General features: G+C 38.3%; 1 protein-coding gene across 3 annotated transcripts; it reads right to left on the bottom strand.

Annotated features, from left to right (window-relative positions):
* Window positions 1–445: 445 nt before the first annotated feature.
* Window positions 446–26,478, bottom strand: ldlrad3 (low density lipoprotein receptor class A domain containing 3). 3 transcript variants are annotated; one of them, XM_051885252.1, is made up of 6 exons: window positions 26,251–26,467; window positions 14,912–15,058; window positions 10,207–10,326; window positions 6,045–6,179; window positions 3,288–3,672; window positions 446–2,635 (listed from the first exon to the last, which is right to left on the bottom strand). In XM_051885252.1, exons 1-6 carry the CDS (start codon window positions 26,303–26,305, stop codon window positions 2,440–2,442), a joined length of 1,038 nt encoding a protein of 345 aa, XP_051741212.1. In that variant the 5' UTR covers window positions 26,306–26,467; the 3' UTR covers window positions 446–2,439. The 3 variants fall into 3 exon arrangements, with proteins under 3 accessions (XP_051741212.1, XP_051741213.1, XP_051741214.1); XM_051885253.1 differs by lacking the exon at window positions 14,912–15,058 and having other exon boundaries at window positions 26,251–26,470; XM_051885254.1 differs by lacking the exons at window positions 446–2,635; window positions 3,288–3,672 and adding an exon at window positions 5,584–5,612 and having other exon boundaries at window positions 26,251–26,478.
* Window positions 26,479–27,255: the final 777 nt, after the last annotated feature.

Here is a 27,255-nt window from a genome sequence, read left to right as displayed (position 1 = left end):
GTCATTCTTTTAGTAGGTAAAGAAATGGTTATGGGTTGGTTTAGGGGTAGGTGTAGGATTAGTGGCTCAAAATATCGTTTTAATGTTATAGTTTTACTAAAATTGTCATTTTCCTACACATTTCTGTCCATTATGTAATTATTCTTTTAACATTCTGTATAAAATGGGTAGGTTTTTAGGTTCGGGATGGGGTTTAGGGATCTTACATTTATCTACAAAACGATAAAAGGGAAATTATACATATATCTTTAAAACATGATAAGATTCGTAAATATTTTAAGTTTTTTCGCTGTAAAAAAACGTAAGTATTTTTACGTTTTAGTGCCATAATTATGTCAATATTGTACGTTTTAGCACCTCTCTAAACGTACAAAATTGTACGTTTTGTGTCTTTGAAAGTCACGTATTAATACCTACGTATTAACAATGAGACCAGGCTGCTATGTCATGATTATATTGTCTGCTTCTTATTTATTAAATCCAGGCAATTGGTTGATGAAATATTGATTAAAATGAAGATACAATTTTTACAAAACGAAATTCACTTTAAAGAAAGGCTTTCTACAAAACAAAACTTAATGAAGTGGTCAAAGTTTTTTTTTTTTTTTTTTTTTTTTTAAATAACGCAATAGTTCCTTTCCCTGGTAATTAGTTACTTTTATAATGATGTGACTCAGTTACTATTTGTGAGAAGTAACTAGTAACTATAACTAATTACTTTTTTAAAGTAATGTACTCAACACTGTAAATACTAGGTGTAAACAGGGCCTTTGATGTCGAAGAAGGTGTCATACACACCGGTTGACCAGTGTCAAAAGGGTGAGTAGAGGTTTATAATGGTCTGTGGGAGACCGTCCCCACTCAGACCTCTTGGAGAAGTAGGTGTGGATGTGTTTCTGTGTTGATGTATTCATCACTATTACATCATAAAGACAAGGAAATATAAAGTGAGTCATTCTGGCAGCTCAGTTTCTATAAAAGATGTTATTGGAATAACAAAGATGCTTTGAGTTCTGAAACGTACAGTATGCTCAGTACAATTAATTTTATGTGTCAAAGATCAAGTGAAATTTGTTTTTTCAATTCATGATCAGTCTACTGTTGTCTGGTTAAATATTTAAATCTGAACTGATCATAAGCAACTTTAACACAGAGAAAGGTACGCAAGATGACTATTAAACTATTATACATTTCATTTGAGATTATTTTATTCAAATTGTTATTTTCTATGTTATTTAGAAAATCTGATTAAAATTTGAACATATTTATGCATCTGTAAGACGTATAAAGCTGATAGTTTGTTTACAAGTGGGATACACGAAAATGGTCCAAATTTATAAATACATTTATTTATTGGATATTAGTGTGTTTAAATTGGATTGCAGTGTTGGATTGTAAAATAATGTTTATCTGTTCACACTCAATCTATCTGAACTAATGTGTTACTGAAATTAATCAAAATCTGGTGGATGTTTACTGGTGGATGTCCTTAAGCTTGCGTTTAAACCTGGAGATTAGGTGGTACTTTGGCACTCTGATTTGAAGGCCATACTTTGCCTGAAAAGTTTGAGAACCAATGTGCTCAATGTGAAGAAAAAAATAATAATAATAAGTTGGGAAATCCAACTCATTTATGTATTGTTTTGGATGGTTTGTTTCAGTTGACTGCTGCTGCTGCTGCAAAGGTTAAACAAAAAAAGGTTAATTCGGTCATCCTGGTGTTGTGCCATATTGCCAGACATATGTAGAAAAGTTTTTTTTTTTTTTTTATTAATCTATAATAATCAGGTTGTTTAGAAAGAGCTGCAGGTTCATTGTAAATCTGTCTGGAGCAGAGACAGAAGAGAGCAGTCATTACATATAACAGTGCTGTATGTGAAGAGCATAACACAGAATTAGAGCATAAAATGCTTGAAGTATTAGTCCACTTCAAACATGTTCATAAACAAAGAAATGGCACAGAGGCCCTCTTCACAAAAACAGTTTCTGCATTCCTAAATTTACATCAGACTCACGGGGAATGCTAACACTGATCTCTATGTACACAGGCAATAATTAAATAGAATAACAACTGTCCTTTACACTTTATGAAAAATGTTGAACACTTCTCTGTAACTCAAACTGCCACTCATGGGAATGATTAGCTGCTTTAGCTTTCACAAAGTGAAAGCCTTATACCATTACTCTGGTCAAGAGTATCATTTGTACATTGCAGCAGTAGTAAAAAGATGGATGAGTACCATCTGTAGCTTTTTTTTTTACTGCCAACAGCATTGGTTTTGAGAAGAGTAATGCAGTTAATTGGCCACCAGATGGTGCCACTAACATGCCATACAAGTGCTTTGTGAATCCTGCAACCTTCGCCGTCATCAATGCTTGTCTTTCTGAACACTCTGCACAGTTTTTGCATAATGTACAAGCAGTCCGCATCCTCTGGATTTACAGTGGTGGCTGCTGAGACTCCTCTGCACAGCTGGAGTCAGTGCTGGAGTTGTTGGTCCGGGTTTGAGATGGTACAGCTATGGCTGATTCTGTGGATTCCACTGGCTCTTCATAGACAGGTGGTTCTGACTCAGATTGAGCTTCAGTCTCTGGAGGGTAAGGAGGAGGTGGGAGGTCAAACCATGAGGGTCGGCTGTAGAAAAAAAAAAAAGAGTGTTGAGCTTTCTAAGATGAGATATTTGATTATGGTTGCAGGACAGAGCAAGTTATTAATAAACAGGTGAAATCAGTGGTGTTAGACCTTCACAAGTTTTGAACAACTAATGCAGTTCTGTCATGACAACTCTCTGGAGATTGGTATGTTAATAGAGATTGGCCTGGTAATGGATATTGCAATGTCAGATCTATACAGGTGGAGCTGGGGAAGGTGGAGGGTTTCTGAAAGCGCGCTGCACACTACTACCAACAACACACTGGTATTTGTTTGAATGTTGAGCCGCAGCTCATTTGCCGCTGAGGCAACAACAACCAATCAGCTGCTATGTAGATAATGTAATCACTACCAAATGAGTTAGACCTATCAGCCTGCGCCATCTAGAGTTTCATGCCAGAACTAGGTATTTATTTTGACATACTTATATATTCTACTTCAACTTACTATGCTACCTAACAGTTTCAACACACTTTAGAATAACTAGAAAGGCAAATGCTAAAATCCTTTTTCATATAGCTCATACAGCTATGTCCAGTTTGCCGCTTGAAACTTAATTAGAAAATCTTGACATATAATTTCATTTATAAGCATTATTATACATTATTATATTTAAAAACATTTATAAGCATACCCAACATCCAGCACAGCCTGCGAGTATGTTGGTGGCAAGTCTATGGCAGTTCTAGGATATTGTGAATGAGAGAGCAGCTGGAGACTATGGACTGAGCTGAATGTCTCTGATGGGGGCGGATATTGGGGTGAAAGGCCATGGCCTCCAGGACGGACATGTCCTCTGTCCACTATGACAAGCCGGGACAGCAGGAGAGGTTGGTGGCAGGCGCCTCTGTAGACCCCCTGTGGCAGCAGGACACTTCGCTTTCTCTGATGGTGCAGGACAAGAGCCAGCAGTGCCACTACCAGGACAAAGATGACGGCACTGCCAATAACTGCATACATGATACTGGGGTAATAGTGTAGTCGATAGTCCAGAGTCACAACGTCCTGTCCTGGGTATTCTGGGAGGGATCGGGAATGATTTTAGATTATTTCAAAGATTATTTTAGATAAAGTAAATAAACTGGTACATACATATAAACAAATACACAAATGCCACACACACAATCATACCATAAAGAGATACCCTTGGGCAAATTCCCAAGATATATACCCTGATATAACAGATGGCCATGTTAATCAGTTGTCTTTTTTATATGCTTATGCTACATTTATTTTAAAAAAGTGGGGGTAATTTTAGCAGGGGTGTGTAGACGTTTCATACCCACTGTAAATACAAACTAAACAGTAAAGTGTTTGAATATGCTATCTTCTTATGTTCCTTAGGGACAGTACAGTTCTGATATTGTGTAGTATATCATGGTCTAATGAAGTCTGCTGAGATCTTATGTGGTTTTATTAGGAGTCTGAAGAGGTCTAATGGAATCTGAAGTAGTCTTCAATGGTTCTTATATGGTCTAATGAAGTCTGTCAGGATCTGATGTGTTTTTCTGTTGAAGTTGTGTTAAATGTTCTGGTTAAGCCTAATAGAGTCTGAAGTGGTTTAATGAAACTATTTTACACTTGTCAAGCCAACAGTACAGTTTGTCCTTACACTTTAAACTTTCTCTAACTAAATATTCAATTATTCATTCCGTGAACACATGACTATTATTACACATCTATGCACATGCATTTGGCAGACGCCTACATTTAAATCAACTTACATTGCATTGGAAGTATACATTGTAGCAGTTCATGCATTCCCTGGGACCAGTGTTAATTTCATTGACGAATAATTTCCGTCATAATTTTCGTCAACGACATTTTTTCACGGACGAAAACGAGATGATGACTAAATAAAAATGCATTTTGAATGACTAAAACTATGACTAAAATCTACTCTAATTTTCGTCAACGAATAAAAACAAAATGAAAATTATAGAGAGAGACGATTTGAGAAGATATCCAGTCAGGACTGCTGTCCTGTGTGGAAGATGCGCACGTTTGAAGTGTAACGTGGTGATCTAACCGTGGGGAAAGTGGCGCTGTTGCGCGCTCTACAGGCTCGTCCAGCAGCACTTCAGACTGCTTCGCAATTAATGAATAGCACACATTTATGCCAAGCGATTGCTTAGAAGCTAATGTTGATGAATTATGAGAATGTTTACTACACAATGTTTATATGGTGAAATGTTTTAGACGGTTGTAAGAATGCACATTTTATCTCCCTCATCTGAACTTAAATGAGCAGCCTGCTACAGTGCAGACTGCATACATTTCAGAATAAGAGTCACGGTGTATTTCGGGATGGTTTATAATTATTATATTTTCCTGGTCATTATTGTTATTTTGTTTACACAATAAACTGTATTTAATGTAATTTAATTTCTATTTAATTCATAGTAAACTACTGTATCTTCTGTCACAGGAAGGAAGGACTAAGAACATTATTTGACACATTATTCTCTATATTTTACAAGTATAAGGGTTATTATAGTTAACTAAACCTAAAACTATAAAAAAAACTTCATTACTTGAAATAAACGTTAACTAAAATAAAAAATAAATATATAAAAAATGTAAATTTATTTTAATTCATCTAATTTCCGGGCTTTAGCTTAACCTCATGTCCTAAAATAACTAAATCAGAAATAACTATATAGACATTTAAAAGCAAAAACTAAAAGACATAAACACACAAAAAATTACTAAAACTTTAAGCTAAAATTACAATGAAAGCAGAAAAACTAAAAATCAAATCTAATCAAAATTTTAAACAAAAACTATAATAGTACCTCAATGATAAGTGTGTCAATCCCTGAAAAGCACTGAATTGAGCTCTTTCTTGCCTTTTTGCACTTGAACGGTCAAAAACCGTCCGCTTTGATGAGTAAAGTACAGTTGGTTGTCTTAAGTGAACATATTTGGAGAATATCAGATGTATATCAGTGTATTGGATCTGTGAATTGTTAGAGAAATGCTTACTTAATGCATTACAATTTAACTAAATTAGATTTTAGTTGACTAAATTTACTGTAGGTTTAGTCAACTAAAATCTTATGATATTTAGTCGACTAAAACTAGACTAAAACTAAAACAATTTCCAATGACTAAAATATGACAAACTAAATGGGATTTTACTCAAGACTATGACTAAAACTAAATCAAAATTTGCTGTCAAAATTAACACTGCCTGGAACCTTTGGTTACAGGAACATCTATGAATTATGGACACAGCCAAACTCATTAATTAGAGAGTGTATCCATGATATTTTAACTACAAAGCTTATTTCAAACATTTAAGCATAAGCTTTTTGATGAAATCACCTTAAAGTTCAATCGAAAGATGCATTCAGTGTGCAAACGGGGCTTGTGTAGTGTATATCTGTACCTGCTGTTGTAAGGCAGTTCTCTTCATCACTGTTATCTTGACAGTTATCCTCTCCATTGCAGAGAAAACTGCGATCTACACACCGTCCATTATGACAGTGGAAGCGTGCGGATGAACACACCAGAGGGTTAGCAGCTGTGGGGTGGAGAGGTTTAGAGATTAGCTTATATTATTATTGTAATTATTTCATAAATTTGTACATGCTGTCTTTCTGCTAGTATAATATTTAATAATTAAAAAATTAAAAACTGTTTGTTTAATAAACAGAAGTTGAAGTACACCTAATAATCTCACAAATCTAATTGAACACCCTTCCAGTGAAGTGAGTATTAACTTAAGATTAACCTGTTAAACTCAACGGGGGTGCAACCCACATAAAATCTAATTGTTCGACAACCACTTGCTTACCAATTAAAATAGTTTTTAAACTTAGGAGCTTGACTTTACAATAAACATAAGCAAAGTGACCAACTTTTAACTAGCGCTTTTAAATTTGCTGACGAATAATTAGTGTTCCATTTTCAGAATCAGAAAGAGAGGAATTTGTCAAGGAATTTGTCTTCGTGACAGGAGCTTCTGCACTTCTGCACAGCTTCCCTAAATTGGCAACACTGGCTCTGTAGCGCTGACCAGAGGGCAACAGTTCAAAGAGAAGGTGGGCTGGGTGTGTGAGGTCCAAAGTGATTTTCTGAGCCCTTTTTCTCACTCTGGAGGTGTAATGATCTTGGAGATGGGGCAGGGGGGAACCAATATTCTTCTCAGCCATCCTGACTGCCCGCTGTAGTCTCCTGATGTCTGATTTGTTGGCTGAACCAAACCAAACCAGACAGTTATAGATGAACACAGGCCAGACTCGATGATGGCTGAGTAGAACTGTTTCAGCAACTTCTGTGGCAGGTTGAACTTCCTCAGCTGGCGAAGGAAGAACAACCTCTGCTGGGCCTTTTTCACAATGGAGTCTATGTGGAACTCCCACTTCAGGTCCTGAGAGATGGTGGTGTCCAGGAACCTAGATGACTCCGCTGCTGCCAGAGCACTGTTCATGATGGTGAGTGGGGGGAATGCTGGCTGTTCCTTCTGAAGTCCTCTATCATCTCCACTGTTTTGAGCATGTTCAGTTCAAAGTTGTTGTGACTGCACCAGACAGCCAGCTGCTCAACCTCCAGTCTATAAGCAGATTCGTCATCGTTTTGGATAAGGCTGATGACAATGGTGTCTCCTGGGGGGCACCAGTGATGATGGTGAGGGTCCTGGATGTGAGTTTTCCCAGTCTCACTTGCAGTTACCTGCCTGTCAGGAAGCTGGTGATCCACTGACAGATTGGGGTGGGCACGGAGAGCTGGGTCAGTTTGGCTATGAGAAGATCAGGAATGATGGTATTGAAGGCCGGACTGAAGTCCACAAATAAGATCCTTGCGTAAGTCCCAGGTCTACTGAGATGTTGCAGGATATAGTGTAGTCCCATGTTAACTGAATCGTCCACAGACCTGTTTACTCTGTAAGCAAACTGCAGGGGGTCCAGTAATGTTCTTCAGGTAGGCCAACACCAGTCTTTCAAAGAACTTCATGACCACAGACGTGAGAGCAACAGGTCTGTAGTCATTAAGTCCAGTGATTTTGTGTTTTTTGGGGACTGGAATGATAGTGAAGCATTTGAAGCAGCAGGGAACTTCACACTGCTCCAGAGATCTGTTAAAGATCTGTGTGAAGATCGGTGCCAATTGGTCAGCTCAGATTTTTAAACAGGCAGGTGGGCCTGGTGCTTTCCTAGTCTTCTGTTTTTTGAAGACGCGGCTCACATCTTCCACACAGACCATAAATGCAGGTTGAATGGCGGAAGGGGGTTTGCAGGAGGTGTTGGTGAATGAAGTACAGATCAGAGCAGGTATGGTGTGTAGTAAAATGCATTTAGATCCTCAGCCATTTGTTGATCCTCCACAGATTGGGGAAACAGTGACTTTTACTTTGTGATGTTCCTCAGGCCTGTCCAGACTGACTCCAGGTCGTTGGCTGAAAACTGTTTTTTCAGCTTTTCAAAGTAGCTACTTTTAGCCACTCTGATCTCCTTTGTTAGTATGTTTCTGGCCCAGTTATACAAGATTTTATCCCCACTTCTGTAAGTATCCACTTTGGCATGACGAAGCTGTGTGAGTTTCCCAATAAACCATGGGTTATCATTATAGAATGATAAGAATATTCTGGTAGTTATGCACATATCCTCACAGAAAATGATATATGATGTTACAGTATCTGTGAGCTCGTCCTTATCAGTGGCTGCAGCTTCAAAAACACTCCAGTCAGTGCACTTGAAGCAGGCTTGTAATGCATGTGTGACAGTTATGTTTGGATCGCTCGTTCATGTCATGACTAACAATTGAGATATTTATAGAACGTGTGTGGTGTTTGGTATTGTCAGGAAAACACAGATACAAAATTGAGGATGAATCCAGGAGTGGAAGTTTTATTGCAGGTTTCATGAATGGTACATATAAGTAGAGAGATAAACACAATGGATTGGAACTTAGCTTGAAAATAATCCTGGTTTGTTACAGGAGGCACTGGGAGACGTGTGTGTTGCGTTGTTTAATGGTCCGCCTGGAAACAAATACTGTAATGCCAAACCCCCTCGCGGAAGAACTTGTGTTTGTGTTTACAACTGTGACAATGAGCGATTACCAGGATCCACTAACGCTGGATTTTCAAAAGTATGAGGAGTTCCGGCTCCATTGTTGCAGTAAACATTCTTGAATGAATAATTTATTAGATGCACACCAGTCTGTTATTGTAGGGACATCGACTTTTCCACTATTTTTCTAACTAAATATGATGAGGAACAAAACAAACTGTGATTGGTTGTGTTACATGTCAGTCAAACGTCCTCTTGGGTGGTCCTTGGCCAATGAAAGCTGCAAGAGTCCAGACCTTCTGCTGTTAGTCTGAAGGTCTGGCTACACAAGACTACCCAACCCCTGAAAGACAGCCCCATACTATTATCCTCCACCAAACTTTACAGTTGGCACAATGCAGTCAAGCAGGTAACGTTCTCCTGGCATCCATCAAACCCAGACTCACCCATCAGGTTTCCACTGCTCCAGAGTCCAGTGGTAGCGTGCTTTACACTGCTTTACACAGCTCCCAGTGCACAGTTTTTGGGCCAATATTAATGCCAGTGTTTAGAACTCTTCAGCTATGGAATCAGCAGAGCATTGGTGACTTTACACACCATGCACCTCAGCACTCAGTGACCGGTTCACTCTGTGACTTTACATGATCTTCCGCTTTGTGGCTGAGTTGCTGCTGTTCCTTAACGCTTCCACTTTCCAATAACACCACTTACAGTTGTTGCGTGAAATATCTAGCAGGGATGAAATTTCATGAACTGACTTATTACAAAGGAGGCGTCCTATCACAGTATCACGTTTGAAATCACTAAGCTCTTCAAAACACCTGAATTCATTAAGGCCTTTCCGTCCTGCTCATTTTCCTTCTTGGGACTTATCTACGGTCTTAGTAGGTTTGAAGGGTTTGGGGATTGTCACGCGGTCACGCTTGTATTGTTGGTTCCCTGAGTAGGCAACTGACTGTCTCACACGATGCCTCAGTGTGCAGTGCTAGCATAATCAGCCAATGAATCAGTGTGGTTTTATATGAGCTTCAGACAATTGTCACACCTGGAGGGTGTTCCCAGCAATTCATCCCCTACTCATACATAACTGTCTCTTATGAATCAGTTGGGCTCCTATATTTTTGACAGTACTTTCTAGCCGAATAGACTTTTGAGACCATATCTGTTCCAAATAATGTGATTTCTGTCACTGTTTGACATTTTGTTTTGTTTTTTCTCCAACACTGAAGTGCACAAAAGGGGGTGTATATATATTTCACTTTACTGATAATGAAGTGAAAATGAAGAGTCATTTTTCCATCTTTTGAAACCACAAAGTATGGTTTAAAATGTTGTTTTGGTCTAGGTGCACACCTCATTTGTGTAAGATAATTAAAAAAAAAAAATCAGTTACAGCTCATTAATGCAGTGATATATAGGCACAAACTAATCATCATTTAAAAGTGTTTTTGTTCATTTACCTAAAACCATGGTTGATGATTCTGTGCCCATTTATATATTAGACAAAGTTGCCTTGGCTGAGCATTGGATACTCACTGCAGTTGTCTTCATCGCTGCCATCAGGGCAGTCCCTGAAGCCATTACACTGGAAGCGGCCAATAATGCAGTGGACCCCGTTTGCACAAGCAAAGAATGTGGGTCCACACTTTGACTTCACTGAGAGGGAGAGAGAGAAATAGAGGGAAACATTTAAAAAAGCAAAAAAATAAAAAAACTGTTGGTTTCTCCAGTAGCAGTAACTGTAAATGACTGAGACGTCGTTGTATTAAGATTTCTTCTAATACATAAAGTAAATAAGCTTGACAAGACCCACAGACAGAACTTGTGTCACAAACAATATAGAATACACAAAACAAGCTGCAATATCACATATATTCTACAGGAACTTCCTAAAAACACCATCCCTTTGTTGTTCTAACTGTATAGACTATTTGGTTCACACCTTTATGGACACATTGTTTGGAGTCAACAGCGTCTGAGGCACAGTCAAATACATCTGATTAAATATAACTGAAAATACAATCTTTCAAACTACTTGGTTGAACTATTTAGTTTGACTATTTGATAAGTCAAATATTAATGCAAACTAGTAAGCAATTTTTTAAAAAGACAAGTAAACAATTACTAATAAAATAAAGAACAAAGAAATACAGTACAAGCAATAGGACAAAGAATGCTGGAAATCAATCCAGCATTAAGCTGTAGTTGACTTATTAAAGCTTCTAAAGTTACTCAAGAGCAATGGGCATTTTTAAATTCTTTTTAATGAACAGACAACAGCAAGTCTTATACATTTACGCTGCAAGATTACACATATGTATTTTAAATGACTGTTTGACCATGACAAGACATATATTAACATATATTAACATATCGCCAAGACATACATCCAACGTCTCATGCATAGTCTTATATGGCAGCATCACTTCAAGAGCACACACACACACACACGTTTATTTTTGTGAATTGTGGGGACATTCCATAGGTGTAATGGTTTTTATACTGTACAAACCGTATCGCCTTACACCAACCCTACCCCTAAACCTACCCATCACAGGAAACTGTGCACATTTTTACTTTCTCAAAAAAAAAAAAAAAACTCATTCTGTATGATTTATAAGCCTTTTGAAAAATGGGGACATGGGGTAATGTCCTCATAAGTCACCCTCTCCTTGTAATACCTATGTCATACCCATGTCATTATACAAATTTGTGTCCTGATATGTCACAAAAACACGCACACACACACACACACAAAGTGTTGATCACAGAGTTGGGCTGTAACATTGCACATATTCGTAGCAATGGGACAATATAATTTATATAGATATAATTTGATGTTGTATGTAAGTGCATGATCCAAGTTGTCAGGTCAACTTTATTTTTAAAGCACTTTATACAATACGGTTTGTTTCAAAGCAGCGTTACAGTGATAACAGGAAAATAATGCATTTCGGCTGTTGTTCAGCTGAAGTCAGTTCAGTGTTGATTCAGTTCTGTCGTAATTATTAAATTAGTTAATTTAATTTATAAAGCAGTTCTGGAGAAAACAGTGATGTCATCATCCAGCTCAGTTCAGTCCTCATACAACAGCGTCAGTACAGTCAGATCAATAATATTGTTGAATATTAAGTGTCCCCAACTAAGCAAGCCAGAGGACACAGTGGCAAGAACCCAAACTCCATCAGGTGACACAATTGAGGAGAAAAACCTTGGGAGAAACCAGGCTCAGTTGATCAGTTCTCCTCTGGCTAATGAACGAACATGGTGTGATTATGATTCATGTTGCATCATAAGTCAGAATTCAGATCGGGATTGGTAGCATTCAAATATTTATCCAGTTCCTTTTGCTTGAAGATCATCACACCAGTATAGAGACAAAGCTGTCCATAGAGGTCTGTGCAGAGGATCTGTCTGGTTCTTGTGGCCTTTGTTGAGGATCTGTGCCAATGACTGTCATGTCGAAAATGTCTTGACAGGGGATTGTCTAGTTGACACGGTCTCTGCTGACATTCAGGGCTGTGTTGTGGTCGTGTCTAGGTGCAAGTTGTCTTAAAAATGAGACGTGCTTTATATTAAGTGCTTCAAACTACATCATAAACCCACATGGCTTGCCCTAACAGAGAACGCTTATCCAGACCTGCCTAAAGCGCCTCGATCCAAGTCCAGATATTACTTTCTCAAATGTACTGTATATAATGTGAAATATTAGCATAATTCCCACCAAGACATATGCAGTAGAAGGCGAGGTTTCTTGAAGTGAATTGAAGTGTTGTTGCATGTCGCAAAGACTCTGTGTCTAAAAATGTCTAAAAATGAAAAATGACCACTGTCAAATGTTCTTCTCAAGTCGTGCTTGTAAAGTTAGATCTGATTGATCTGGATGATCAGCCGCATTTTCAGAATCCAACTTAGGCTGCAACTGATACGGTAAAACCGCTAACATTATTATTAACTGTGTCTTTACAAATGCTTTAGAAGCCTTGGAAGCTGAAGCTCGCAATTATGGTAAGGAGCAGTATATTTCTGACACACACTTGGGGTGTTTGGCCAATCACAACGCACTGGGTCAGCTGGCCAATCAGAGCACTCTAAGCTTTTCAGAAGGAGGGGCACTGTATAAATCAGTGTGTTTCAGACAGACTAGGAATAGAGGATCTGCAATAATGTACAGTATGTGAAAAGTATTGGGTCTCATTCACTAAGCATGTGTATGCACAAATACACTATATTGCCAAAAGTACTGGGACACCCCTCCAAATCATTGAATTCAGGTGTTCCAATCACTTCCATGGCCGCAGGTGTATAAAATCAAGCACCTGGGCATGCAGACTGCTTCTACTAACATTTGTGAAAGAATGGGTCGCTCTCAGGAGCTCAGTGAATTCAAGCGTGGTACCGTGATAGGTTGCCACCTGTGCAATAATTCCATTCGTGAAATTTCCTCACTACTAAATATTCCACAGTCAACTGTTAGTGGTATCATAACAAAGTGGAAGCAATTGGGAACAACAGCAACTCAGCCACGAAGTGGTAGGCCACGTAAAATCACAGAGCGGGTCAGCGCATGCTGAGGCGCACAGTGCGCAGAAGTCGCCAACTTTCTGCAGAGTTAATAGCTACAAATCTCCAAACTTCTTGTGGCCTTCAGATTAGCTCAAGAACAGTGTGTAGAGAGCTTCATGGAATGGGTTTCCATGGCCGAGCAGCTGCATCCAAGCCTTACATCACCAAGTGCAATGCATAGCGTTGGATGCAGTGGTGTAAAGCACGCCGCCACTGGACTCTAGAGCAGTGGAGACGTGTTCTCTGGAGTGACCAATCACGCTTCTCTGTCTGGCAATCCGATGGATGAGTCTGGGTTTGGCAGTTGCCAGGAGAATAGTACTTGCCGGATTGCATTGTGCCAAGTGTAAATTTTGGTGGAGGGGGGATTATGGTGTGGGGTTGTTTTACAGAGGTTGGGCTTGGCCCCTTAGTTCCAGTGAAAGGAACTCTTAATGCTTCAGCATACCAAGACATTTTGGACAATTTCATGCTCCCAACTTTGTGGGAACAGTTTGGGGATGGCCCCTTCCTGTTCCAACATGACTGCGCACCAGTGCACAAAGCAAGGTCCATAAAGACATGGATGAGTGAGTTTGGTGTGGAGGAACTTGACTGGCCTGCACAGAGTCCTGACCTCAACCCGACAGAACACCTTTGGGATGAATTAGAGCGGAGACTGTGAGCCAGGCCTCCTCACCAACATCACTGCCTGACCTCACAAATGTGCTTCCAGAAGAATGGTCAAAAATACCCATAAACACACTCCTAAACCTTGTGGAAAGCCTTCCCAGAAGAGTTGAGGCTGTTATAGCTGCAAAGGGTGGGCCAACTCCATATGAAACCCTATGGATTAATAATGGGATATCATTAAAGTTTATGTGCACGTAAAGGCAGGCGTCCCAAAACTTTTGGCAATTTAGTGTATGTACATGTATAAAGTATATACACGCATTTTTTTTTTAATATAAAATAAAAGAGTAAGAAAAGGTGCGTTACAGTACAAGCTGGGAGAAAGCTCTGCATAAAGACACAGATTCGCATATGTACAGCTGTATCAGACGTCTTTAATCTGGGTCTGTATTAAAGGTGTTTATTGTGTTTGTACTGGTTTTGATGATGCCACTCTTGGCATTGCTCGAGGATTGTGCTGCACACATCATTGCTATTGATGACAGTCATTATTGGGGAACAAGTGACCTCAGAATGTTGTGACTGACCAATCAGAATCAAGCATTTCAGTGCGCCATTTAATAAGAAAAGTTATTTGCCATGGCCAGGAAAATAACATTCCTGTATACGATTACACTGAACATTCTGCTGAACAAACTGCTTGATTGTAATATTAATTCTAAATAAAATGTAAAGCATTCTCACGTTTCAGACAATTTGGATCATGTACCTTTCCCGCAGCAGCTCACTCTGTATCCTCTGCTATTTTTCATATGCGTTTTGTCCAAAGAAATGTGTTATTCACTACTGCAAAGTGACGTGACTGGCTGATGTTTTCCCGGGCACAGTGCACAGATGCAACTAATCGATAATTAAATTTGTGGTTATTTTCATTATCGATAATAATCGATTTTATCGATTAGTTGTTGCAGCACTAATTGGTACATAAGCAATGGTTTTGTGATCCAAGGCTGACATAAACATTCAGAACTGTCCAGCTCTGTGGAGTGAAGGTAAGACTTACGGCAACCCTTCTCGTCACTCTTGTCAGAGCAGTCCGGAGAGTTGTCACACTGCCTATCTCCAGGAATACATTCGCCATCCCCACACATAAAGTTTCCAGGAATGTTGCACTCTGTCGTAAAGTTATTTCCAGGAGAAAGCTGGCAATCTGAAGAAAAGAGACAGTTGTAGTTACGATCTATCTTTTGAAGATTATATGAATGGTGAAGTGATTCTAGAAACAATATACCAGACGCAATTCTCAAATAACTTTAGTAGTTTAGTCTCTTAAATTGATTAAGTTGATCCAACTAAAAAGAGAGATAGTCATTATCACTAATTTAAAGCAAATTTACCAAACTCAAACATTTGTTTTAGTAATAATTACAAGTCAGTTTGTTTGCTATTTGTAGACTGAAGTGTTTTTTTTTTGTTTTGTTTTTTTTTTTTTCCTGTTTTTTTCTCCTATTTAAAAGTATGTGTGAAGGGAGTGTGCATAATGCATTTTTGTATGAAAACTGAACTGCCCATTCATATTATTTATTCATGAAATTATTTTGTCATACACAAATACTATTTACTTATTTATTCATTGATTTATTATTGTATTTCGGGTTGTTGTAATCTCATGGTACAGAAAAGGGTGTCGTGTTTAAATTTGAATGGTGGCAAAAGCCAAGGCATTCTCTCTCTCTGATTCACTTTCTTGAACTGCCCACTGGTCACCACCCTTAACGGTCACTCTCATCTCATTAAAATTAATCATCAGTGGGACGTGTTCAAACAGTGAGTTTGTTACAGACATCCCACCCTGCAAAACTCCATTTCAGGGAGGTCGCATATCACCCCCCTATACATGTCAAACTCGGTCCTGGAGGGCCAATGTCTTACAGAGTGGAGCTCCAACCAGCTCCAAAACACCTGCCTGGAAGCTTCTACTAATCCTGAAGACCTTGATTATCTGGTCCCTCCATGACACTCCATGAACTGACACCATTTTTACATGACACCATTTTTAACCAAACTTTTTATGCATTTTGGCCATTCATTTACACAACAATGTTTTGGGGGGCCTGAAAATGCAAACTTTTGAAAACAGGGTTCAAAGTGCACATTTTTGAAAATGATACTATTATCGCGCGTGTTCAGTCTAAAGGCATGTAGTGTTTCTTTACAAGTGACATCGCCAACTACTGTCCTGGCATGAGTAATACTGCGTTTTTAGTCGTTTCCGTGGATCCGTCAATGGGATCTTTTGACGACGACGTCGTTTTTATGCAAAACTTCTCAAAAACTCAAAGGAACAACTTTCCAGTTTTTAGTACATCATTGTCATGTAAACGTACCCTGAATTTGACATGCCTGGTTTAGAATACAGTAGAAGAGAGCTGTTTTGTTTGTGTCATGAAAGATAATGATTTTATACACTTCTGACATTATGGCATTATTGTGTTTAATTTTTTATGTTTTTTTACACAGTCTTCCGACTGGTTTTTATTTGTTTAAAAAGCAAACACAATTAAAGCACTAATCGTACCAGTAAAATTACGTTTTTCCACTTGCCAATTAACAAACCAGTCATGTGGAAATGTAACTTTTGCCATTTCACGGACTCCAGTTAGTTTAATTTACTTGCACATTATTGACTCAAACATGGCCCGTACTCTACAGTTTCTCTTCTTTCATGTTTTAATGGCCCGTGTGTGTACACATCTAACACTCTGAATTCCCTGAAGATGCACTTTACAAGGTTTCATTCAAGTGAAGAGCTAATTGTTGTCAGGAGGCAGCAAATGTTTCTGCTTTTCACTGATCTGTTTTCTGAGAGTGGTATGTTTCTTCATCTAAGAGGACATTTGACATACAGTTATCCTTATATAGACTGCATATTTTAAACATATACTCGACATTCAATGCTCACAAATGCAGATTTCAGCAGAGTGCATCAGACTACAATCCATAAGTTGCAGTAAAGAGTGACTATGATTTCCAGGATAGTGACACTGAACCAGATTTTGAAAAGCCTGTGAAGGAAAGTCAGTCACAGCGCTAATGCACTACAAAACCATCTGCAGTACAATTTGGCTCATTTATTTTTGAAAATGCAAACACTGCCCCATGTATCATTTATGATTTATTTTTACTGTCTAAACCACTTGTTATAGAAGCTGTCAGGATTTTATAGAAGCGCAATTGCACTTTTAGTGATAGTGTTGTCGGAGAGATTGTTCTGTCAGTATCTGAATGTAATGTCCTTCACCAATCAATCACACATGAAGCACACTTGTCAACCACCAAATGGAGAAAATCATATTTTGAAGACATATCCATTTATAAAGCCTGTCAAATACATTATTGAAACAGCAAAACATTTATGTATGTATAACCTATCCTTTCTTTCTTGCAAGAGTAGCTGAAGAAAACAATGTTTCAGATAAAATTCACAGCACCACAACATGACAACCTAGAAAATATTCATCTTATCAAAATGGTTCTATCAAGAGATTCCTCTTCTGTCAAATGGAAAACAGAGATTATCATTAATTCTCTATAATGATGATTTTGTAAATCTACTATTTAGAAATATTTGTAAATAGTATTTTTACAAAAATTTGAATATTTTTGTAAATTACTGAGCCACAATACAGCCAAACAAATGTCCCTATTTGAAAAATATAGCCCTACAAGGTAGCAAAACATAAAAGGAAAAAGAAATGACAGACCACAGTACATTTTTGAGCATATTTTATTCAAGTGTAGATTTAATGCAAGTGCAATTCTGTAAAGTAAGAACATTCAACAAGACTTGCATTCAATTACAACCAAAGACTTCCCATCACAAAATGAACACTGGTTTCAAGAATTTCTAACATTGGCAACAGCTGTAACAGTCAGACAGCTTATTAGACACAGATCCTCAGCTAAACCCCTCAGCTTTTTTTTTTTTCCCCTTTCTATTTTGAGTATAGAATAAACAAACAGATGCAGCAAAAACAGGTTCAAAAATGTAAAATGCTTATTTTAAAAAGGATAAATAAAACTCTTGCAAGTGTAATGCAATGTTGTTTTTGCCATGTTGAAATGCAATTCTGCAAAGAATTGACATTTAATAATAAGTTAACTTTGTCTAGTTAAATAAATGTAAGTACATTCAGAGACTTTAGCATAACTCCCAAAATAAAAATAAAAAAGATAAAAACACAACACTATAAATAGCCTAATAAAAAAGTCAAATACAAAAAGTAAACTATCCTTTGTAATCTCTTAAGTAGATTTTTTTAAAGTGCAATGTGATTCAGAGCCAAATCAATCAACCAAAGGTGTAAAAATATTTCTAAATCCCGACTCCTGTAAACTTAGCAGCTTTAGAATATACCTTTCATCTTCCTACAACCTATATCTTTTTCTAAAAGAATGCAAATAATGACTGATCACGATCACAAATTTTTAGCCAGGAAAAGCAGTTGATTGAGTTTATCTGGATTGAGAGTTGCCCTCTGACAGGTGACAATGTTGCCACCAGTGCTGAAGGCTCTTTCTGCTGGAATGCACATGTACTTTCTAGCAAGCTGGCTAACTCTTGGAAAGTTTGCCTCATGGACTTTCCACCATTCCAGAGGATCCACCTCACTTTCTGCATTCGGTGTGGACAGGTAGGCCTTAAATTCCCCTTCTATCGTCTCTTTCAGAGATGAGGAACAGATCTGGGGGCTGCAGATGCACTTACAGCACCTGAGGTTTGCAAAAAGCCAACAAGTGATTTCTTTGCTTTCTTGGATGGTGTTTGTTCTGCATCAGGGCTCTGGCAGTAGATGTAGGCTGCTGATCCGATGCTGCTGGATACTGTTTTGTCAGCAAACACTCCATCTCAGACACAACTTTGGCTTGTATTTCCTCTATCTTGTCGCCATCAATGTATTGCGTTTTGAACCTGGGATCAACAAGCGAAGCCATATCCAGCAGGTCATCAGTGATGGGATCTTGATATGTGGCAGTGAGGTAATCGAGATTGGTTGTCTTCATTGTTTTTGTTACTTCATTTAAGCTCAAGATGTTGACTTTCAACAGGTAAAGCACTGGCTTTGAGGACACACTCACATAGTCCTCACTTGAGAGTGCATCAGTCAAGTCTTTCAGCAGACTCAGTGCCTTTTTCACAGACTCCATCACGTCAGTGTCTTGGGAACAAATGCCTCGTCTTCCTGTCTGCCCTCAGGACCTGAGAAATGGCCTTTTCCTGGTCAATCATGTTGAGTCTGGAACCCCATCATGTTGGGACTAGGTGATGAGTTTCTGTTGAGGTAGTTTCAGCTCAGTTTAAGCATTACTTAACTCCCTATTTTTCTTCCAGTTAAAAGAGAACATACTGATTTATATTCATATACGTTTCACATACAAAGCATTTAAATATAATAATGCAATTTATATTGAACACTAATCGCATATTTTTACTCTGTTCAGTGTTCCTACTGTAATGTGTACTTATTTGTTATTACAAATGAACTCCTAAATGCCAGTGACAATAGTATTTACTAAACAGTGACTAAATTTATTTTAGATTCCAGTAACCAATAGCTATTGGAGTTTGCAAGAAAAGAAGGTGAAGGTTTTTTCCTACAGCTGGAAGAAGCACAAGAGCAGCTGAAGCTTTCAGAGCTCAAACTCATCACAACAAGACAGCCAATGATAAAAAGATTTACTGAGCAAGAAAAGGCCATCCATCATGTGTTGGCTACATGGCAAGATGTCGAGGTACTGGAGACAGTAAGAAAAGCACCTGGTCCCCTGGAGTTTACAGACGCTCTATCAGGTGAGCAAACTGTAACAGTCTCTTATTTAAAGCCACTGTTGGCCTTGTTCAACACTGAAGTACTGGTGGAAGTGACACAGACTTTAAAAAAAAAAAAAAAAAAAAAAATCAAATGTTGTAACATGTAACCATGCTGCTCTCAAGCCAGATGCTGTGGACAGGCTAGTGTGTTTGTCGACTTGAAGCAAATGTGAATCCCAAGAAAACCAGTTCACTGCAATAGTTATCAGCTGATAATCATTTTAAATAGTTTGATCGGTGTTCTCTCTAAACCAGAAGAGCTGATCAGATGATGCAAAACTCGTGAGAAAATGGCTTCACTGGTCTGGCAATTCTACAAGGTATGTGAAAAAGCCATTAAATTAGCAATTTGCGATGTGCGTACCAAGGAAATCCCATGAGGCGGAAAGCACCCAAAACATTTTAACACCACCAGCCTCATCAGACATTTGAAGGTTAGTCACGTAAAGGAATATGAGTTGGTTAGTGCTAAGAGAGAGCGGGACGGTTCAGCAGCTCATGCTCCACTCACTCAGCTGTCTGTAACAGAGATGTTTTAAAGACAGCAACCCTACTGCAAGAAGCATAAAGAGATATCAGACAAAATAATGGAATTCATATGCCATAATCTCCAGCCGCTGTCTATTGCGGAAGACAAAGGGTCCGGCGACTCGTGTCCTACTTGGATTCATGTTACACTCTGCTGGAGCGTAAATATTTCACTGGTGTGCCTGCCGCAGTTACTCCAAACAGTGTTTACACAGGTCGACAGCCTTATGAAGGACAACATAACATCAATCTATTTCACAAGTGACATTTGGAGTCACATGTCCATGTTGAGCTGTCAGAGTGAATTAAAGAGCAGGAAAGAAAACAGCAAATGAGTATTGAAAGAAAATGTTTCAATTCAGAATTCATATAAATTAGAACATCTACATCAGCGGTGTCCAACCCTGCTCCTGGAGGGCTACCGTCCTGCGGATTTCAGTTCCAACCCTGCTCCAACACACCTGTCTGTAATTATCAAGCAGCCCTGAACACCATGATTAGCTGCTTCAAGTGTGTTTGATTGGGGTTGGAGCTGAAATCTGCAGGGCAGTAGCCCTCCAGGAGCAGGGTTGGACACCCCTGATCTACATTTTTTTTGACTATTCTAGTAGGCTCCTTAAAGGGTTAGATCACCCAAAAATGAAATTTCTGTCATTACTCACCCTCATGTCGTTCCACACCCATAAGACCTTCGCTCATCTTCGGAACACAAATTAAGATATTTTTGATGAAATCTGAGAGGTTTTTTATTCTCCATTGAAAGCAACGAAATTACCGCCATTCAAGGTCCAGAAAGGTACTAAAGACATTGTCAAAATAGTCAACGTGACTGCAGTGGTTCAACCTTAAAGGTGCAATATGTAAGAATTTAAAAATATCCAAAAACCACTAGGCCAGTGTTATATATTTTGTTCACTTGAGTACTTACAATATCCCAAATGTTTCCAACTATTTATAATTCGTGAGAAAATTGCAATTTTAACCAAGGCTCCGGGACGTGTGAGGAGAAAAACACTATTTTGACAAGTAGCTAACATAGCATAATCAGATGCAGCTTTATTTATAGTAAAATACAGAATTTTCTCCATCATACAATACATTTTAAAATTAATTGCATGCCATTTATCAACACAAGCCATCCAGCATTTAATGTGATATTCTAAAATCGATCAGCTTACTGCAGTGTGCAACAGTGTCTCACAACAGCTGCTGAGTGAACGCACAGAGTAACGTTATAACATTTTCAATACACTCAAATGTATCTAATATGATAAACAGAGCTATACTCATGACCAGAAGAGCGGAAGCAGCGCCGGCGACTGTGTCATAATAAAAGTTCCGCTGCTCGTGAGGCGTGTGTTGCGCAATCGCTCCAGCGGCCTCGTTCAGCTCCCACAACACTCAGTCCTGCTCTGCTTCATACTACAATAACGTTAATAATCGCATCCATGAACGTGATTTCTTCCCGAGTCCTATTCCTATTCTTTTGCACCGTCTGTTAAGATGAAGACCACATGTCCCAAGATTCCGCTCTCAAACTTGGCGTCATTAAGCTACGCCTTTGTTTTGAATAGGCCTCTAGCGACCTCTAGCGGACAGAATTCTTACATACTGCACCTTTAATGTTACGAAACGACGGGAATATTTTTTGTGCACAAAAACAAATAACGACTTTATTCGTCTCTCCTCTGCTACGCTATTTTCATTGCAGCTTCCAGGTTCTACGTCCGAATGCCAGCTCAGAATTGGCCGACGCCTCTTCACGTGATCAGCACGAGGCATGCGTGTGATGCTGACGCAGGAGACGGCCAATAATGAGCCGGCGTTCTGACTTAAATGCAACACTGCACCAACTGCTTAACAGACTGACGGGCAAGAGGAAAAATTGAAAAAAAAAAGTCATTATTTTTGTTTTGTTTTTGAGCACAAAAAGTATTCTCGTAGCTCCATAACATTAAGATTGAACCGCTGTAGTCACGTTGACGGTTTTAATGATGTTTTTAGTACCTTTCTGGGCATTGAATGTACTAATTTCATTGCTTTCAGTGGAGGATAAAAAAATATCTTAATATGTGTTCCGAAGATGAACGAAGCTCTTACAGGTGTGGAACGACATGAGGGTGAGTAATTAATGATGAAATTTCATTTTTGGGTGAACTAACCCTTTAATTCATATTGCAAGAATATGTATCTTTGGCTTAAATAATTGATAAAAGGAGCTATTGCTGAAATGAATGCAGTGTTATTGTGATATTCCTTTATGTAGGCAATAGGCTGGCTTGCATTTCCTTTGAATTTGGTTACATTTTCTGTAAAAATAAGCATTTGGAAGAGTTAATAAGACTACTGTTATGGCTTGGCTGTCTTGTGTTTCCCTGTGACCTAGTTTTCTCCAGTCTGTTTAATTTGTCATTTCATTCACCTGTGTCCTGTTAATTACCTCATTAAGCTCCTTTGTTTGCTCCATGTATTTAGTCCCTATGTTCTACCTCAGTTGTCATCCGTTCTCGTCAATGTTAATGTGTATTTCTCCTGTGTTATTCCTGTTTCTTGAGTATTTGTTATTGAAGCCTGTCTCCTTGAAATATTCCTCATCATGAGAGCTTCTATTAACGCGTTACATGAACTACAGCAACAACAAGCTTTTTTTTTTTTTTTTTTTTGAAGTATGCTAGGCTATGACTAATCAAAACAAGAGCCAAGCATAACCTACGAAATGCATTGAATAACAGAGTATTTCTTACTGGAGGAACCTTTTCATAGTTCCTAGAACTATTGGCAGAAGTACCCGGATTTTGCCGTGTTCACACCGCAGGAACTAGGAACGATTTTAGTTCTAGGAACTTCTTTTTAGGGAACTAAATTAGCTCCTACTTCAGATTAGGGTCTAACCCAGTACTATAGGAACGTGGAAAACAGCGATAACGGCAATTACCTGTTGTCTGCAGGGTTGTGTTCTTTTCTCCGCCTCGATGATGTGTAATACTGAAAGTTGTCATAGGAGATTTTGTGTCTTAGCCCCACTTTTTGCTCTTTCCGTTGCATAAATTATTTATTTACATTCCATCTCCGCTATCACGAAACCCACAAAACACAACAAACACAGCTCTGATCACGGCATTCTCCATCCACCAGTTTTATGTATTTATTTGTAAATCAGAGTTCCTATTTCCGGTGCGAATACAACCAGGAGCATGGCCCGGGGGAGAAATTAGTTCTTGGGGAACTATCCTAGTGGCTAGTTCCTATAACTGAATTCCTAGAACTATTTGGTGCAAAAGCTCCTATTGTTTGGTGTTTTGTTTGTTTGTTTGTTTCTGTGCACTTTATTACCTTTCATCCTTTATGTATTTTATAAAAACGGAGGGCTGACTGACTTGAAACAATATTTTGTCTATAGCCTTTCTTGTTGCAGTTTTTAGTCTTAAGTTGAAGTAGCCTAAAGCTAAGTTGAAGACTCTGTTTGTTCTGTCTTTTATTTTATATATATCTTATTTTATGTATTCTACAGGAAAGTTATATTTGTCAAGCTCTAAGCTGTTCCCAATAACCAAGCATTGGCTGCTTACCAAAAAATAAACTTTCTCATCTCTTAATTTTACTACTTACTATACATTGTTGTTAAATATAGTTGAATAAATAATGCTACATGATAAATAGACCCTGTGATCGGTATCGGACAATACAGCTTCCAACGATTGAGGATCGGCCACAAAAATCCGATCGGAGCACCCCTACACTGCAAAATGCTGAAAACCTGTTTCCTTTTTTCTAGTATATACTAGGAGTGCTTGATTTGACCATCTAAAATGAAGTATTTATTTATTTAGCAAATTCTACAATTGTTTATTTTCTTTTGGTATCAATGTCCAATAGTAGAGAGTGCATCCCGAGTGGAATGTTAAGTAAAGGTCTAGGGTTCACAGTCCATCAACAAAACACTGCATGACCATGGCACTCTTTTCCATTAAAAAGCCTTTCTTGTCTCATACAAAAAGTTAAAAGAGCTCTTCTACATGTTTCAGCGCAGGCCTTCCTCAGGAAGAGTAACACAACAAAGTTGCCACAGGTGAAAATAATATTATTCATTAAGTAAGTCACATGATTAGTTAACAGCTGCCATGTGACTAACATCTCCTATGCTATTATACATTCACCAACACAACTTGTTTTCATACTTAAAAACAACACCACTTAAAAGTCTAAGTCCTCATTAAAAATAGCATTCATTTGGATAATGTTAGTATTGTAATAATTGTATATTTGAGTGTCACGTTCAGTTCTGTTTAGTTTCAGTCTGAAAGGACTTTCAGTTTGTTTTCATTTGTCACTTGTCTTGTTCTGATTGGTTACCATGATTATTAGTTCATATGTTTCAGATTTGTTTGATTTATTACCCTCATCTGTGTCTGTACTTAAGTTGTTCCCTATCCTATACTCTTTGTCCGGTCACCGTTTTACTAAGTGTTTGCACTGCCTGCCTGTCTGTCTGAGCTGGATATTAATATTAAATGATAGGAACCTTCTGCCTTCGTCTGCTTTCCTGCAAGCACGTTACAGAGAGTGTATGTGTACATGGATATATTTATATATGTGTATGTGTCTATGTACATGCACAGGAATGATTTATGGGGGGAAAAAAAAAGACAAAATATGGAGATCCAAGGCTTCAGCCCTATATTTTAAGTTTTGTTTATTTAGAAAGAAATTGACGTACAGTTTTAGTATTAGAGTGAAATTTAATAATTATTATTCTATAATATTATTTCATCTCATTGTAATTAGGCATGTGAGCATAGAGGTGCCTAGAATGCCTGTGCATAAATCTGGCCCTGTGTACCTACGTGTATTTTCATGTATTTTTGTCATTTTAATCGCAATATTTACCTGCCCAGGGACTGCACATGGAAATTAGCTAGTAAATCTAGTATCTGTTCTCTTGTGAGATTGTTTTTATGTATAGTCCCTAACAAATATGAAATAATAATTCCTCATGCTATATTGATTTAAAATCCATTTGATTCAGTTGTGTCGTCTCAGCGGGTTTTAAAGTTCTGCCACTTCCTGCCAATCGATTAAAGAAATGTAACTGGATACTGCAGACCAGACGCATGTAAAATGTGTGTAAATGTGTAAATGGCAGTGGCAGCAGATGGGGTTGGAAAGCTTGTCACAACCTCAGAAATCACTTTCATGATAGGGCTGTTCGACTGACCTGAACACACGGCAACTTTGATCAGAAAAGATTGAAAAGTCATTACATGTTATGAATATTTCAATCATAAAACTGATCTGCCAGACTACTAAAATACTTACACTGCAATAAAACATTTCTAATTTATGTTGCTTGGTAAGTTTAGGCAAGTACACATTCATGAAGAAGCCTGATTAATGTTTGTACAATTTAACCCTAACACTGTGTATCAAAATCTAAAACATTTGCTTGATATAGCCTAAATAACAGCTTTAAAAAAGGTTTTTATTGCTATCTGACCATTCAATTGTGTTTAGGTGACCTTCAGCAGACAGACACTCCATTATGAAGATCTCTTTAGTGCTATTTTGAAAATTATTTCCGAAACGTCATGACCGCGATGAATACGGTAGGAATCTGTCCTTGAATGTCATTAGAAAGTGGCTTCAAGCAAATGAGAAAACACTAAAACTATTTACTTAGAAGTGTGTTCGCTGCACGAGCTCAACGCATGTCAACTCTAGCGTCCACCCAGTAAATCACAAACTCCTTCTGATTCACATGATAACTAACCATTTAAAAGGAAAACAAGTTCTCGGGAGCGAGCAGGCGCGTGCACATTAATGCCGGCTTTACTAACCCGTTACTTAATGCCGCAAAAGTTACATGCTGCTACATAAAGTGCGTTTGTAGGAAAATGCAACAGCTGCGATTACTGAGCACTGCTGAAACACTACAGCAACTGCTGTACTAATGGCGCTACAGAAGGAGATTCAGAGAAACAATGGATGAAGGCGTAGCGACTCACCGACTGATCCTGAGCCCGTTCCCGAACCGAGCAGAAAGTACCAAACCCACATCATTCCCCGATCAGCCCGCGGCGGGGCAAAGGCGCACTGAATAACGTTTCTATGTGCAAAGCCTTCAGCGTTTCTGCCTCCACGTACGGAATGTCCGTGCGCTGTGCTGCGAGAGGTGGGCTCTTGTTGTTGGGACAGCCCTGAATCACAGTGGAAGAAGGGGAGGAGGTCAAAACATGCTGGTATGGAGCTGCAGAAAAGGCGGAGACATGGAGACATGGCCGAGGAGCAGCGAACGCGTAGCCGTGATTTCACCAAGGACATTCGTTGAAATGTACACACATCCTAGTTCATAAATATTTGCAGAGAAAATCTATACGATTTTCCTTACTTTTCTCTTTAAAATAACATTACTTTACTGGACCATGGACAAATTATTATAGAAAGTCACACACTTTATATTAGGTGTCTTTAACTACTTTGTACTTACATCAAGAAATAATAAAGTGCAACGCACTTATTGTGTTGTTGTATTTTGTGCTGTTGTTAAGGTGGATACGGGTGAGGTTAGGACAGGTTTGCTGGTATGGGAAGGTTTAAGGGTGGGTTAAGGTGTCAACAGTGTTTAATTACAGCTGTAATTACATGCAGGTATTTTTAAATATAAGTACAATGTAAAAACATGCATGTACACAACAAGTGCATTGTAACAAATGATTAATTTAAATATTAGTACATAGTAATTAAAGACACTTTTATAAAGTGGAACCGTCATTTTAGATGGCCACATTCTAGTGTCTGTAAACAACATTCTTTCTTGTCTTTTTATGGCATGAAACTTTTTCTTTATTTAGCCACCAGAAAAAAAAAAAAATACTATCATGGCGGTTGAGCAAATCCACCATATTTTTTTATAAATACTACTGTTGTTATGTTACGAAATGTAGTTTTAAGAGTTTTTAGGCAAGAATGTAGTTATTTGAACCTCAAATATGTGACTCATATATAAACAT

The sequence above is a fragment of the Ctenopharyngodon idella genome, chromosome 24 (genome assembly GCF_019924925.1).
Source record: "Ctenopharyngodon idella isolate HZGC_01 chromosome 24, HZGC01, whole genome shotgun sequence".
Lineage (NCBI taxonomy): Eukaryota > Metazoa > Chordata > Actinopteri > Cypriniformes > Xenocyprididae > Ctenopharyngodon > Ctenopharyngodon idella.
The sequence above is the reverse complement of the archived record's forward strand: the minus strand, read 5'-3'. Positions and strand labels throughout refer to the sequence as shown.